The sequence below is a fragment of the Capsicum annuum genome, chromosome 8, assembly GCF_002878395.1.
Source record: "Capsicum annuum cultivar UCD-10X-F1 chromosome 8, UCD10Xv1.1, whole genome shotgun sequence".
Taxonomy (NCBI): Eukaryota; Viridiplantae; Streptophyta; class Magnoliopsida; order Solanales; family Solanaceae; genus Capsicum; species Capsicum annuum.
This window is the reverse complement of record NC_061118.1, coordinates 166764710-166780428: the sequence shown is the minus strand read 5'-3', so window position 1 is coordinate 166780428 and position 15719 is coordinate 166764710. Positions and strand designations below refer to the sequence as shown.

At 35.8% G+C, this 15719-nt stretch overlaps 1 protein-coding gene across 2 annotated transcripts in view; it reads right to left on the bottom strand.

Moving 5' to 3' along the window:
* LOC107840283 (autophagy-related protein 2) overlaps positions 1 to 12671 on the bottom strand; it is a 17853-nt gene extending 5182 nt beyond the window's left edge. Inside the window, exons 1-11 of one of the 2 annotated variants that reach the window (XM_016684105.2) lie at positions 12210 to 12657; positions 10085 to 11145; positions 8675 to 8823; positions 7993 to 8168; positions 4669 to 7887; positions 4464 to 4576; positions 3067 to 3271; positions 2513 to 2626; positions 1383 to 1490; positions 1159 to 1291; positions 337 to 539 (exon numbers count right to left, since the gene is read on the bottom strand). In XM_016684105.2, the coding sequence (XP_016539591.2) occupies positions 337 to 539; positions 1159 to 1291; positions 1383 to 1490; positions 2513 to 2626; positions 3067 to 3271; positions 4464 to 4576; positions 4669 to 7887; positions 7993 to 8168; positions 8675 to 8823; positions 10085 to 11145; positions 12210 to 12413 (5685 nt within the window). In that variant the 5' untranslated portion in view covers positions 12414 to 12657. Of the gene's footprint in view, positions 1 to 336; positions 540 to 1158; positions 1292 to 1382; positions 1491 to 2512; positions 2627 to 3066; positions 3272 to 4463; positions 4577 to 4668; positions 7888 to 7992; positions 8169 to 8674; positions 8824 to 10084; positions 11146 to 12209 lie in introns of those variants that run through there. The other variant, XM_047395080.1, reaches the window with a different exon arrangement.
* Positions 12672 to 15719: the final 3048 nt, after the last annotated feature.

Below are 15719 nucleotides of genomic sequence, written 5' to 3'. Positions count from 1 at the left end.
TATTACTAGATATCACTAATTCAGTACTAAGGAATTGTTATATCCCAATCATAAATTGAATAAGAATTCATAACAATTTGAGGACGAAAATCCATAAAAGACTACAGCAACTCACTTTTCGAGAACAATGAATTCTCGTTACATGTTAAAAGTAGAGAAAGCAGATATCCGCCAATCGAATGCTCATAAATTTTATAGTTCCAAAATATTTTAAACAATTGCAGGGTTTGGGACTACAATTCAGAAATGTTATGAACAATTGCGACTAAAGTTCAGGAAGGGTGTTAACCAGGCAAAAAGTAAAACAACAGTGTGTCTAAGAAAAAGGATCATCACCTGTTGGATCCCTTGCCGGGCATCTTTAGGTTGATTAAATCTCACGCTAGTGTTTCCTCCACTTTGCATAGGACATGTTGCTGACGGTGGAACACTTGTAAGAATATATTCTGCTTGCAGAAGGATTTCATGAGCACCAGCAGCCAAATGCACTCCAAGCCCAATTGCTTCAAGTGAAATACTTCTAAGAAATGCTATTGTACCTGCAAAAGATTGAAGCCTTTTTTAGAGCTATAAGCAGCAACCATCTTTGCACAGGGGATAGAGATACTTTTACATGGCTATTAATGCCCTCTAAGACAAAAACAAAGCAGTTGTTCTGTGGCAGGGTTGACCCTGTTACATTTGAAGAAAATAAAGTCCAAAAGGTCGATCTCACTCTTACAGATAAGAGCAATTACAGCAGAGGTGCTACTATTTGTCACTAAACACTAAACAAGACAAGTATTTTTCAAACAGAGTGTATACAAGTAGTTATAGGCAATACAGAAGATGTTTTAATGCTATCGATTGGCTTTAATTAGAAGATCCTAAGATTTTGTAAATTAACAACTTTTTCTCAGGGAGAACTACACATTTTTAATGTAGCTGACCTGTAGATAAATAGAAGTAAAGTTTACCATTGTCCCAAAAAAATAACAATATCAAATGCAAATATTTTACCAGCACAAAAAGTGCGCAATTTAAGTTCCTATAAACAAGCACTCCACAATCAGGAAGAAACTAATCAGTTCAAGATTCACAAACATATTGGAACGGCTTTTATTTCTTCCACAATATGTATTCTCCAGGGATGTAAGAGATAGAGTTCATTATTGTTACCTCTTTGCATTCCTTTTAGCAATTTCTGATCCTTCTTGTAACTCTTCACCGGAAGAGATACCAACTTTGCTGCACTAGAACCAACAGCTACCAATGACCGAATAGGAGGAAGGCCTTTCAATAGTTTATGAATCTGAAGCAAACACAAGAACAGGATCAAAACCCACTGCAAACTTTGACATGCAAGCCCCAAATTGTTCACAATTCCAAAAAATTAAACAAACCTGATTTTGGGAAATGTCTTCCAACCATTCGCCTATTATTACTTCACATATGCCGCTCCAGCCATAGACACCTAGAGCTTGAACATGTTTGAGATGCAGGTCAACCCCCTGCATCAGAAAAGTATTGGATACACTATATTATGAACTTGTATGTAAGAAAACTTCACCTTATGCACGTCAAGTACAGCAAAATATACTGCTGGCTATCTCAATATGCATTCAACTAATGCCAATTCAAAGCGGCCAAGCCAAGTACCTTAAGGTCTTCAATTAAACCATCGTACTAGCAATTTATTTTGGTGTGCTTGATCCTCTTTCTACAATATTTTACTTACAAACTAATTCATAACTCTACCTTATAGTTTGTACTTCCAATGTTCAATTAGCAATGTCAAATGAGCATGTTGGGCTGACTCGATAAATGAGTGGCTTAATGGTTACTTGAGTTGAGATTGGTTGGGGAAAATGGGCTAAACAATAGGTCATTGTCCAACCAGCCCAACTCTAACTAAGTTCAAATCTTTTGTTTGATTTCTTATAATTTGTTAAATTCCCAAATGAGACTTTGTATTTCTTTATCATGGCATTTCTAACATATCAAACAAAAGAAAGTTTGTGCTAAGAATATTTAGACAAGATTGTCAAAAAAAAAAGAATATTTAGACGAGTCTTCTTAAAGGTCATTTTGGGTTACGTATTTAGCCCAATCAGCCCAGCTTTTAAATGAGCTGACTTGAGACGTCCCAAAATAGACTCGCCATGAAAATGTGTCCAGCCCAACCCATCCAAAGTTGCTACTCATAGTTTCAATCTAGAGAGAGAAAGAGAGAGCACTCTCTCTCTCTAGTCAAAAAAAGAGAGAGTACTCTCTGAAAGCAAGCATGCAAGACACTTAATGAATGTCATTTCCGCAACAGCAGAATTTCAATGAGCTGTGGTCCATACGGTTCCCTATGATTACAAAATATCTACAGAAAGAAAAATGAGTTATGAGGACCTTTATTGCCTATTGCGAACATATATATTTATGTTTTCTCTAATAACTATCAACAGAACAAATGACTATTTCTAGAACCACAATGTTGCCAAATTAAATCTACAAAGGAAAATCACTAGGGAGAAGTAAATACCTTCCAAGGTACAAGGTTAACAAGCTCAACATACTTGCCACCCCTTAATGCAGCTAAATCAACACGGCGAGGGCTATAATCAACTCGAAGATGAACAGGCCAGATATCAAATTTCTGCAACCAAAATCCAGTAAAATCAGCTTCAGCTATCAGGCACATAACTGTAGCCGGCTGATCAAGCAACCAGCAAAACCACTCTCAGACTAAAGATGGTATGTCCTCAGATCAAAGGATTTGGAAAAGGATTCAAATGAAGGCAACAATAGCAAGTATTGGGCAAGAAGAAACAGTGCTTAAGTTTGCTTGAGAGGAGGAATCTATATGTTTAACTAAAAAAGGGTAGCTTGGTGCACTAAAGCTCCCACTATGCACAGGGTAAGGGGAAGGGCCGGACTATAAGGGTTCATTGTATGCAGCCTTACCTTGCATCTCTGCCAGAGGCTGTTTCCACGGCCTGAACCCGTGACCTCCTAGTCACATGGCAGCAACTTTACCAGTTACTCCAAGGCTCCCCTTCAAGAGGCAGCTATATGTTAAACAAGGCAATTTCTCACCTGAAAATAAGGAAGCAATGCCTCTTCGATGACTGCATTACCCCCAAATTTAGTGTTTTTTGCTACTATTTCTGATTTACTTTGATTTTGTGAACAACTTTGGGAGGGGGTAACTGCTGACTTTGTTCCTCCGAAGAAGCTGATGAGAAAATCTAACTGGTTTTGATGAAGATGTAAACGCATTGGGAGGAAACCTATTCGTAACCTGAAAATGAAAGAATCATATCAATCCAATCACTATGTACATACAGACTATCTAAAAGGAATAAGTTAAGTTATCTCAACAAGTTTGGGTTGAACTTTTTGGAGAGAAAATTCTAGAAGGAGCTTTTTTGCTGTCCAAATTTTGTTCTTTTCAAATACTAAAACTTATTGCGCAGTCAATTTTTACTTTCAAATCCTGCTGACATTCATTGCCATGCACTGAGTTTAACATGAGCAGTGATATTATTTTGCTCTACTTCATCGATCTCTCTTTTAACGTCTTTTTTTTCTTTTTTTGGATAAACCAAAGAATTTCATAATTTGCAGCAAAACTTCTTTTAATAATGGTAACTTATTTGCACCAACCTTTTTTAGTGTTCTATTTCTTTTTATCCAAATGGGGAGAGAGAGAGAGAGAGAGTGTTTGTGTCTATACAATCATAAATCATCATCATTTTTACACTGGCCATTAACCTACAAACACAAAGGCTAAATTCATAGACGATAGACTAGGTGTTGCTTGCATAACAGACTATAGTTGGGTTGATGGCTTTGCCAAACCCTCGACAGGTCTAGTAGCCTTCCACCACCCAAACCCATTCAGACTCACCATATCATCACCCATTTGGTCCACCACCGCTAAGGACAAACAATCTGGCATTTGCATCTCTCTAACAGAAAGATCAGCAGCAGATTAAGCACAACATGGACAGATACAATATCTTATGAAGGTCACAACATGGACACATAAAGGGCCTGATAGGAGGGAAAGGAAAGATAGGTGAACTTCTGTGCTTAGCATACTAAACTAAAATGAACCAAGTCAAATGTAATTCATAATATTATAAGACTAGTCGTAAACTCCTCTAACTGCTGGGTGAAAATAAACAAACAAATGTCACCGTGCCTGAAGCCCTATGCTTCTCTAAATCCCAGGTTTTGTTGTTCTTTTTTTTTTCCTTCTTCAAATTCGAAAGGACAAATTCTCAAACTACTCCTCCAATTACCATTTTTATAACCTAGAGTTCAGGCACTTCACTTCTGAGTATCCTAATGGAACTATACATGCACATAAAGGGTGTATGACGTGCTCTATGACATAAACAAAGCAAATTACAGAGACGGTAAAGTTGCACGGGAAAAGAGACATGTACCAAAATTGAGGAAAAGTTCAAGGGAAAAGGTGAATGTACCGGTACTCCTCAAGAGGGATAGCAGGATCAGGTCTTACAGCTTCAAGATCCAGCTTAAATGCTTTGGAAGAAGATTTCCTTGGACAGTCTTTTGATTGATAGTACCCCAGCACCTTGATAATCAAATAGAAGAAAGAACTTCAGATCCAGCATAATTCAAGGTAAACTATTTGCAATTACAAATAGATGAAGAAACTTTCTATACCAGTTTCCAAGGGGCAGCATTACTGTTGTCTTTAATACAGAAATCATGAACTGTTATGGACTGCCTAGATACCCAAGTTCCACCATCAGGAAAGATATCATACTGAAATCTCATTCCAGACAGTGTCAGTTCTAAACAAACAGTTGAATCCCGCCCACAAGTTCCTGTAGACTGCTGTGCATTACTCTGAACATTTGGCCAGTCGGATCCCGCATACAATCTCCAGATGATATTCATGTTATTAAGAACTATGCGACCCTTAACATTTTTATTTTCATCAGGCTCACAGAGAATGCTAGAAACCTCAGACTCTGTCAACTCCTGCGAACCAGTTTTTCTGTTGATTTCTGAAACATGATTCTCTAAAATTCTTAAACAGTTGTCCCCGTACCATCCAGTACTATCCTTTAAGTCATCACCATTCCTTAAAGGACTAGGCGTGTATCTAAGAATGTCTTTCGACGATTGGTCTGTCAATGCTAGTTCAGACAGAGGACGTAGGTCAGACAGGAAATATTCTTCAATAAACTGAGGTAGCTGCTCGGGTGATAATGGAACCTCGTGAGTTTCTTCTCCACCTACAGGAACAGAGCAAGTGAGAGGCGAGCTATTCAAAAACCTTGGGGAGTCTTCGTTACTGTGGTAAAATGTCTCGCCAATGAAACTACTACTCGGTGACAGATAGATGGGTGATTCACAATGATCAGCTTGGTCATCCTCCTCATGGTCCAATTGAAATGCATCTTCACATATTTCATCCATCAAGTTGATATTACCACAGTTGCTACTCAAATCACCAGTCATATCCTGCATACCAGAAGTTGATGGTACGGAATCCACGTCAAAAGTGCAGACTTCTTTGCCCTCACGTGCCTGCTGAACAGCATTCCACCTTGTCTGCAAGTGAACCACTGATTCTTCCATGTCAGGGGCAAAAAGCTGTTGCATTTGAGCAGCTAAACGCGTCAATCCACTAGCTGTATCATGGCAAGTGTTCAGAACTATCTGTGACTCCGAACAATCAATTTCCCAAATACCCCCATTTACAGAATTGATTCTCAAAAGAGCTTCAACATCTGCCCCTTGAGCAACTTTAACATATCCAATCTTGCGAAGATGCTCCACACTGTAGACACTGCTAGCAAAGCTCGCTGTGTGTATAGCAGAAAGAAGCAGACCCAGATCCTGCACAGTAATCTTGTAATCCCTGATAACAGAATCAGCAAAAGTTTTACTGGAAAGCCTCAAGGAAGATGCAGCTAACAGACAAGCTACATACTGCTCATCTATTGCTTCCTCGGAATTGGGGGAACTTGACTGAGAATCAGCGCCTCCATGTATAATCAATTTATTTAGGTATGGCTCGTAACTCAAGGCTATGTCTATCAAGCTAAGGATAAAAGAAGATTCAAAAGGGACACTATTTTCACCATCCTCTTTCTGCACAATACTATCACATACTTGTGTAGTTTCAGAAGAGGGTAAAGAGAAAAAGGAGAAAATTGTGTCAAACCAATCCAAGCGTCCGCCAGTCGCAACAACAGTGCCGCACCTGACAGTGATGGACACGGCACTGCTCTGTGGATCGTGAAAGTGGACAATATCTAGACCTGACAACTTAGAAGATAATACATTTGAACCTTCTCCATCACCACGGCTGCTGGAAGAGTCATTGATAGAGATGAGGAGAAACTTTTCACCTGGAACCCCTGTAACTGAACCCCACAAATTTCCCTCACCATGGCTCACCCAGAGAAAGCTGGCACCATTTGTTCCTCCAACATCTGAAACAGATAATAGACCAAAATTCAGAAGTTCCAGTGTAAAGCTATGCCAAGAACCAGAAATTTCATTCTGTAGGGAACCCTTATTGTTCTTCTCCATGGCTTCTTCATTAATTGATATGGTTACAGAATCACATTCAACAAGGACTGATGACTGAGAGCCAGCAGATACTTCTTCAGTATCAACAAGAACAAAGTCCAGTCCTGATAACTTATCAATCACCTGACTCAGAAGATCATTTAACACCACAAATTCTGATTTGCTTAAAGCAATTGTAACGGGAGATAAATGCGCATTAATGCAGAACTCAGAGCTCATAGTCATTTCATGTTGAATATTACCAAAGTCTCCAGAATCCTTGACAGTGGTCACAGACGAGAAGTCATATCCTTTTCCTCTAAACTTCTCTAAACACCTTGCATTCTCTGAACAAGCAAGCTGCCTGGCTCTCTTCATTATCCAAGGACCTGTCCTGGCACAGTCCTGCCAAGAAAAGGTAACAACAGAAGGCCCTCTTTCATTTGATGTAGTCATTATTTTCTGAGCTGAAAGTCTACACTTAAGAACACTTCCATAGGTACTTTCGACAATCTCTCCAACCAATGGTGTGATTAAGTTGACATCAATCTTCCCAAAATTCAAGTACAAAGAGCACAATTTAGCCACAGAACTCCGACTTTTAGAACTAGTAGCAGCACTTTGTTTAGTTTCATGACTTGCTTTCTCCTCAGGAGCTGATGGTGAAGATACATCAAGAGAAATAAACTGATGCCAAGAGTAATAGCTCCTAAAATCTTCACCTTTTCCATGAGGGAAAGCCAATATAATCCTGGCAGTTGGAAGAGATACAGTGCCCCTGAAACTTTCTTGTTCTGAAACTCTAGGATCAGAGCAAGGGCTAGTCCTTTCATTACCCTTGGATGAAGCCATACACCTATGCACATGGGGCAGAGTGCTAATTGTTTCAACAGGATCCTTAATTTTCTTGAAAAATTCTGAGATCTCATTTAACAAATCAAAGTTTACCCAAAAAATAAATGGTGGAAACTTCAATGAAAAAGACGTTGGCCCAACAACTGAGTTTTCCGAAGAACTTATTGTGGCTTGGAAAAGGCTAGCACCAAAAGTCTTGAGCAATTCTGCCTGCACTCCATCGTCAGCAAAAAGACTTATTTTGTTCCTTGGATGAGTGAACCCATCTGTAAAATTCATCCCTAATGGATTAGGAGCAGCATATGCACTCTGATTATCCAGATCAACATTCTTGGTGGCCCAATCAAGAGGTGGGATGGTAGTTTGAACTGCGCCTTGAATTTCTTTGATGTTATTAAAGGCACGCAATTTGAAATCAACTGTGTCATCCTCTCTTGAGAAGTGATCTGTAAGTGCCACATGCTGAACTGCTGCTTCAAAATTCATTTCCTGGCGCCGTACCTATTAAGCCTTAATGTTTTAAAAGTTAAATAGAGGACCTACAAAATGTCCAGTGAATTTTAAATATTGTGAAACAAAACCAACAACAAAGACATAAAACATTACCTGCAACACCAGAAGCAAATCTTGAAAATTTGCATTCATATAATGAACATAAAAACCAGCATTCCCTTTATTAGCATCCACAGTGCAGCAATGCCTTTCTTCCTCATCCATAAAAGACAAAAGAAGAGATACTTTGGCAATCTTTGCCCTAAGATTGGTTTCAAGATGCTGCTGATCTGAAGTGAATTCAAAAGCAATAAAATCAGTTTCTTGGCAAAGGGGTGAGGTAAAATACTAAGGAGTCATTACTAAGGTCTCCAACAAAGTGACTAAACAATCTCAATGACTTCCTTCACTTTTTGAAATAAGTAATAAACATTGAGCAGTATAATCCACCCAATGAGAAAGGAAACAGAAAGATAAAAAAATAAAAATAAATGGGAAATACAAACTAACTGAAGTATCAGCTGAGTGTAATCATCTTAAGAGATAAAAAAAGAATTTGCAGTTTGAGCTCCTCCCTGCACTCAGTATGTATATTTTCTTCACTAAGCATGTATTAGCCTGGTGTGCAATTACTTTTGCTATGTCTAGAACACTTCCTTCTAAATGCCAATGGTTTATATGAGCCCATTTTGCACAGAGATAATAAATCACAAGGACGATCAGCACATTCTCCGCCAGGATGAAACTAGAATAAAATGTCGTATGTGCTTGTGCATGTGGGGCCCAAAAAACATACCAGAAGGAACAAGTGACGACCCAGAAGCAATGTTAGAAGCAGCTGTTATTGCACTAAAAACAGAACAAGTCCAATTCCACATCCCACTGTTTCCTAAAGCTGACTGTGAGTTTCTCAGACCATCAAAGCATTCAAAAAACTGGTGCACGCTGCAAGATACAACATAAGAACATAAGGAGATGCTGTTATATTTAAAAAAACATAAGGAGATATCAGCATAAGTAGATCTTGCTGACGTTAACAATTTGTTGTGCTGCCATCAGTACAGGAAGTTGAAGATTTCAAGTACCGAAGCAAAAGTACTGCATAAAGCTTCCACATCCAACTTAAAATCAAAATGATTATTGTAAAGAGCTATATTGACACGTGTGACCATCTCATCTAAAAGCTTAAGTGGTTAGAGAAAGCACACTGATACTTAATTATGTCTTTAACACACCCCCTCACGTGTGTATCTGACTCTTGTTATTGGACCGAACACATGGCATCGGGATGATGAATTAAGTATCTATCTACTTATGGAAAGAAAACCCCACGAGGTATGATGGAGTCAATAGATGCTATGTTTTGGATAGACTCCTCTGCCTACTCTGATATCATATTAATTAATTAAATTGTTTGACCATATCATCTTAAAGCTCAATCCGCTAGACAGAGCACACTTTCAATTAATTATATCTTAAACAGCTACTCCCTCCGACCCAAATTTCCTAATTTGATTTCTCAATTTACTTGTCTTTTTTTACTAATCAAGACGAGACAATTTTTTTCCCCATTATACCCTTAGTAATTGATTACTCCTTGTTACTAGCATTGAATTATCAAATCTTGAAAAATGTTGCAAAGACTTTTTGAAGTCTTCAAAAATTAAAGAAATGGTGTTGGGAATTTACAAGTGTTGCTCTTTTATCCAAAAAGTGCTTTGGTATTAGCCATATAATAACTCCATCAACATTGGAACTAACAGCATGACACAATTAAGAGGGGCAAAATGATAAAGTTACATTACCAATCATTATTTTCTTAATAGCTGTGTCATCTCAATTTGGGACGGGTAATTTGGGACAGAGGGAGTAATATTTTCTTAATAGCTGTGTCATCTCAATTTGGGACGGGTAATTTGGGACAGAGGGAGTAATAGAGGTAAAGCTAAAAAGAGCTCAAATTTTAGAAAGACTAACTATTCAAGGTCAAGAACCTTGCTTAAAAAAACATTATGAGGCTATTCCTACAAGACATTGCAAAGAATTGAAGCAGCTAAAGGCAGACCATTTACCCAAGAGGCATGTTGTTACAGAAAGCACACTGAAACTTAGCAGTCAAAGCTCAAAACACTCATGACCTCCCACTAGAATTATCATAACTTAAAGGTGCTACTGCATGATAAGTAAAATGGAAAAGGGCACCAACCTTTCCCCAAAGTCTGGTTCCTCTTCATCATTGATGTTCCGGCTTCTACTCGCCCAGTCCGATATAAGACAGGACTCCGACAGCAAGGCTTCCCTCACTGGTTCATTCTCAAATCCACATTCAGGAGAAAATGTTTTAGAACCTGGAAGCACCTCGTCCATGCTGAGCATAGTATCTGCCTTTGTTGAATCACAAGTCATTACTGAATCACAGGGGGGAAATTCTGTATCCTTCTTCTGACCCATATAATTCAAAATTCCCCACAAATGTATTAAGCATCTGATGCTACTAGGTTGAAGTTTGATTACCAGAGAATCAATAGAAGCATCTGCCTCCACTTCACGGATGTCTAAGGAACCATTTCTCCAAGGTATAGTCAATTTTAGGTTCCCAGAAAGTCCGTCTCTCTCCCCAGTTATTATTGGAGTTGTGACATTTGGTGAACAGCTTCTTGACCACTCACCTGTAGTTGTTCCTGAAGCACATGGATTGGATGCATTATCAACAACCTCATCAATCTGAAGAAATTCAAGAACTGCGCCTCTAAATTTGATAAAATTTGTCATTTGAGTCAAACCCAAAAAGTTAGAATCCACTGTTCCAATATCCAGAGAATCCCCTTCCGAGATGCATGTCCCACATTCGAGTTCACTTACTCTTAATACTACCGTTCTGCAAAGCCCTTTCTGTTTTTCCTCACCTAAACAGGGATCAAATGCTATGATCAATTTTCTTACTTCTACATGAAAGCTAGTGAGCAACCACTTAACCATTTTGGCAATGGTCTTGACTCCTTCATGAACATCAAAAGCAGTTGTTTTAGAACCACAATCGTCAACAGCATCATCATTACGGATTCCTGGATCTTGGTTGACTAACGCACCACCACCTTGAGTTGAAAGACAATTTCCAAGAGTGCTTCGAGAAAAGTTTGCCTCAGGAGCAAGCACAAGCTCAAGTTCATCCACCTCTATCCGACAACCATCCCCTTTCCAAGGCATTGTCATAAGCAGAGAACCAATTGACCCTTCCTGAATATATACGGCTGCTGTAGAACCAAACTGAAAAAGGCAACAGTGTCATTATGAATAAAAATCAAACATCTCTTTGGATAATGAAGAGAGGAAAATGTAGCGAAGTGGAGATAGGCAGGAAGAAGATTCAAAGGTCGAGTATAATTGATGCTTTAGGACCACTAGTAAGATAAAGTATCATATAATGTTGTTTCTCTAAATCCCCCCACACCCACACCCAAAAGAAAAAGAAAGTAGAGGTTTCAGGGAGAATGTTCAACAGGCAATAAAATCCATATAAAATACGTGAAAAGCAGGGATTTTAAATTGATCGGCTCTAACATATATGCAGCTCATGACACTCCTATGAAGTACCTGAATATCAGAGAGCAACAGATGAAAGGGGCTAGCATGTTACCTCCATGTAAGAAACACTTAAAGCTTGGAACCTTCTCTGACTGCCAAAAATCCGACTCTCTAGCTAAAAGAATATCCTAACCTCCCCACACCCCACTTGTGGACTATACTGGGTTGTTCTTGAATAGAATGAAATAGATACAAAGAATTCATATAGATGATCACAACTAAGTGGGTTCTTGAAGTTAGAAACATAGCTCATCCAAGAATGAGGAAAACAAAGTCCACTTCTAAATAGACATTACTAGTAGCACAATCCAATCAGTTGCCAGAACTCTCAATGCTCCAGATTAATCACCACTACCTTGCTCCAAAGTTAAAAGAATTATATAAACCTACAACTCAACAAACATATTCACAAAACTACAGAAATGATTAAAATTTATCCAATGAAAATCTTTCTTTAAGACAAATAACAACAATAACAAAATACTCAATGAAATCCCACAAAATTCCGAAAAACCACGGCTCAAGTGAAGCTAATCAAACTAGAAACGGAAATTCATTAAAGACAAATAGAGACCAGATAATATAAATTCATTAAAACTCTACAAGCTTCGGTCTCAAATTCAAATTCCTACACTCTGGACTTTGCAAAATCACAAAAGAGCTACAAAGAAGCTCATATCGATTATTAACCAACGCTTAAACCGAAAAAAAAAAAAAAATAAAAAAAAACAGAAGGCATACGGTACCTTTTGATTGAGATAATCAACATTGAGAGCGAGATCAGAGAGCTGAATTGTACCAGCACTGAGCTGAACATCGAGCTGATTAAGATCAATATCACCAAGTATAAATTTCCCCAATTTCTTCTTCAACAAAAACTTACAAACCCTCTTAATTGCCCAACGCGAGAACAAAGTCTCCGCAGACCTCGCTAAATTCCACGGAAACATTCTACCCAGAAAAAAAAAATATTTTCACACTTCAATTCAATTCACAAAATGCAGAAATTTAGGGTTTACAATCTGCTTGTGATGGAGACTATTCACCTCCATCCAAGTTTAGGAATTTAGATTATGATCAAATTTTGGGGTTTAAAGCTTATAAAAAACAAAAAATAATGGAGTCGAAAGGGGATAATGAAGGATGACCCGCTGAGTCGTGTTTAGGCTATAATTTCGTGTGTGTTTTGCCTTTTGAATATTTTAATTAGAGATTTATTTTGTTTTGTTGATAAACGGTACTACTAATTCTGTGATTAATTGGACACGCTAATGATTGTTTGTGCCTGCTGCTTATGATTAGGTACCTTAACCCTTGGCCTTGAAGATTTGTTTTAAGTTGATGATTCCCCTACGCAAGTGGGCAACTTGCTTTAATTCTATTCTTACGAAGCTAACGATAAATTAATCAGAAAAAACTGTGGCGAGCTAAAGTTAGACCCTTGGTAGCAGGTGTTATAAAACAATCATTGTTTTAATTCTAAAAGGAAACCTAAATTCTAGTTCTAGTTAAAAGGTCCAAAACAAATAAAATGGAATTTTTTTCTTTAATATTTTATTTATGTTGAGATTTACATTTAATTTTTATTTAAATTAAGATTAACTTTTAAACGAAATGACCTTAATATATTAGCAATAGATTTTCCTCGGCCTATTAATTTTCTTGAAAAAATAAGTTGAGAATACTACTCAAGTCTCTAATTAATTAAAAGAGATGATCGGGTCTCGCAATATTAGTAGGTCAATTTCATCAAATAACTGCACACAATTGTTTGATAATTGTATTAATTGTCCTAACAACTATTTAGTTGTCGAATAATTTTCCACATTTATCGAATGATTTTTATAGTAGTCGGGACAACTTTTACCGTTGTTGGGGCAAAAGTATAAAATTAAAAATTAAAAAAGATTATCACGTTTATCTAATTTTTAAAGGTTGGAGGACCATTACTTTGTTGACAAATCTATTTGTCGCTTTTAATCGCATCTCTCAATTTTCTTCAACTTATTGAGTGAAAATACTATTGATATACTAAAAACAAATCAAAAATATCCTCCTTTTTCTAATGACCAAATTTGATTATATTATACATATGTTAATTTAGGACACAAGCTTGTACGCATAATCACATCCAAATAAGTATTATCTCCAAATTACACTTACATGCTAATTCAAATGTACTATTCATGAACTAGTAGGCTAAAAACGATTTTTAGAATGACGATGCATTATTAAATAACTGTATTTTTAATGGTGTAATTGTGATTCATTTCTCATATATTTTTTGATTAATAGGTGGTGAAAAAAATAGATTTAATAAATAAGTGAAAGGAATGTTACGAAATATAAATAAAGAACAATAAGAATAAATAGAGAGAGAAAAAGCGACTTCTTTATTTCTCTTGAGGAATAAGAGATATCTTGATTCTTGATTGAGAATACAATGAACAAAACTCCTCTATTTATAAACTTTTCGCATCCTGATAGATATCAACCAGATCTTATTAGATCTTGATAGACTATAATGTAAATACACTTATAACAACGAAGATGTTTTTGAATCATGTTTAGTATGTTAAGGAAATTTTGATCTCTTTTTGTTCTTTTAATCAAAATTTACTAATGTGAAGCAAAAAATAATAAATGACAACTTATGACGGAAGTATATCACTTTTATTTTGAATGAACTATATTCGAGAAATATAAGTCCTATCATATTATGTTATTTAAAAGTGAGAATTTTAAATATTTTTGTAACCATTCTAATTTTCTGTACATCTCATATAATGCTATTATGATTTTAATAAATTATTAACGGTGATCAAATAAAAAGTTACATATCAAATATAAAGTAACGATTCATATTTCTGATATAATAGTATTCGAGATAAAAATAATACCATTAATAGAGAAAGGAGTTATCACTAATCTATCAAGAAACCGTTTATCTGTAAAAAAAAAAATAAAAAAATTAAAAGACAAAGTTCAATAAAACAACTAATTCAAGTGAAAATAATTACGAATTTTATTGAACAGATTTTAAAATATATAAGATATATTTCTATCTATCAATTATATTTACCAATTTTTTTTTTCTATTCAATCGACTTTAATTAGATGAATTTATTTAGCTCATGCTTTAATATTTTATTCAAATTTTAGAAGAAAAATCATAACAATTGGTTTGTTGTTAATTATTTTATCAATTATAAAAACATATAAATTGATGTTTTTTACTACTTTGTTGATCTCAACAATAATTAATAAATAAAATTGTTTGTAAGAGTTGGGGGAAAAGAGAGTAGTAGTTTGCTTAAATTTAATAAACTACTCTTGTATTGTTATTTTTTTTAGTAGTTTAATTATTAAAATTATTATTAAAACTATTTTTATGCATAGTTTTTTTTTTTTTTTTTTTTTTTTGAGAAGATTACATTATACTATTAAGATTGTATTTAACTTTTTGGTTCAATTTTTAAAAGTTACATGGCATGATCAACTTTTTCGGTGGCTCTCATATCAATGTCTTTGTCGAATTGTAATCTAGTGCTACTTATAATTAATACTATATTTTTTCTTTTTATTTAATGACCGAAGACATCAACATTAAAATTTAACAGCCATCTACCTACAAAACAAATCTTCTTTTTAATAAAATACGCGTAAGAGAACACCATAATTAATTAGGAAACCTACAAGTATAACTTTGTTTCTTAAATTCATTGTTTAGATTTAAATTGTTTTATATTTGTGTTTGATGTTGTACAATTATGTATGAGATGTATAATAATGTAAAAATATATATAAGCATTTTTTATATACTTATTTTATATGTTTATACATACAAATATTTGTGTATAGTAGATGCATAATATTAGAGAAAAAATATTACTTACATCCTCAATTATAAACGAAATTGATGAGACACACTCTAACTTAAAGGGGGTCTCATTACCCCTGAACTAATTAAAGTCATATTTTTGACAACCTTAAGACCTACGTGACACATACGTAAATCAACATACTGAAGACCCACGTAGACACCCATACATAATCAAAGACTCTTTCATTAATTCTTACTCTAGTGCATATTACTATCTGTATAATGCGGACCAACTCCTAATATCCACTGCATTTAAGGCGCGTGAATGTAATTACTATTTAAAAAAAATAAAAAATTAAATTGCATATTTTTCAACATATCCCTTATTAAAATGACAAGTGATATGACCAAAGGGGTAAAATAACCAAAACTG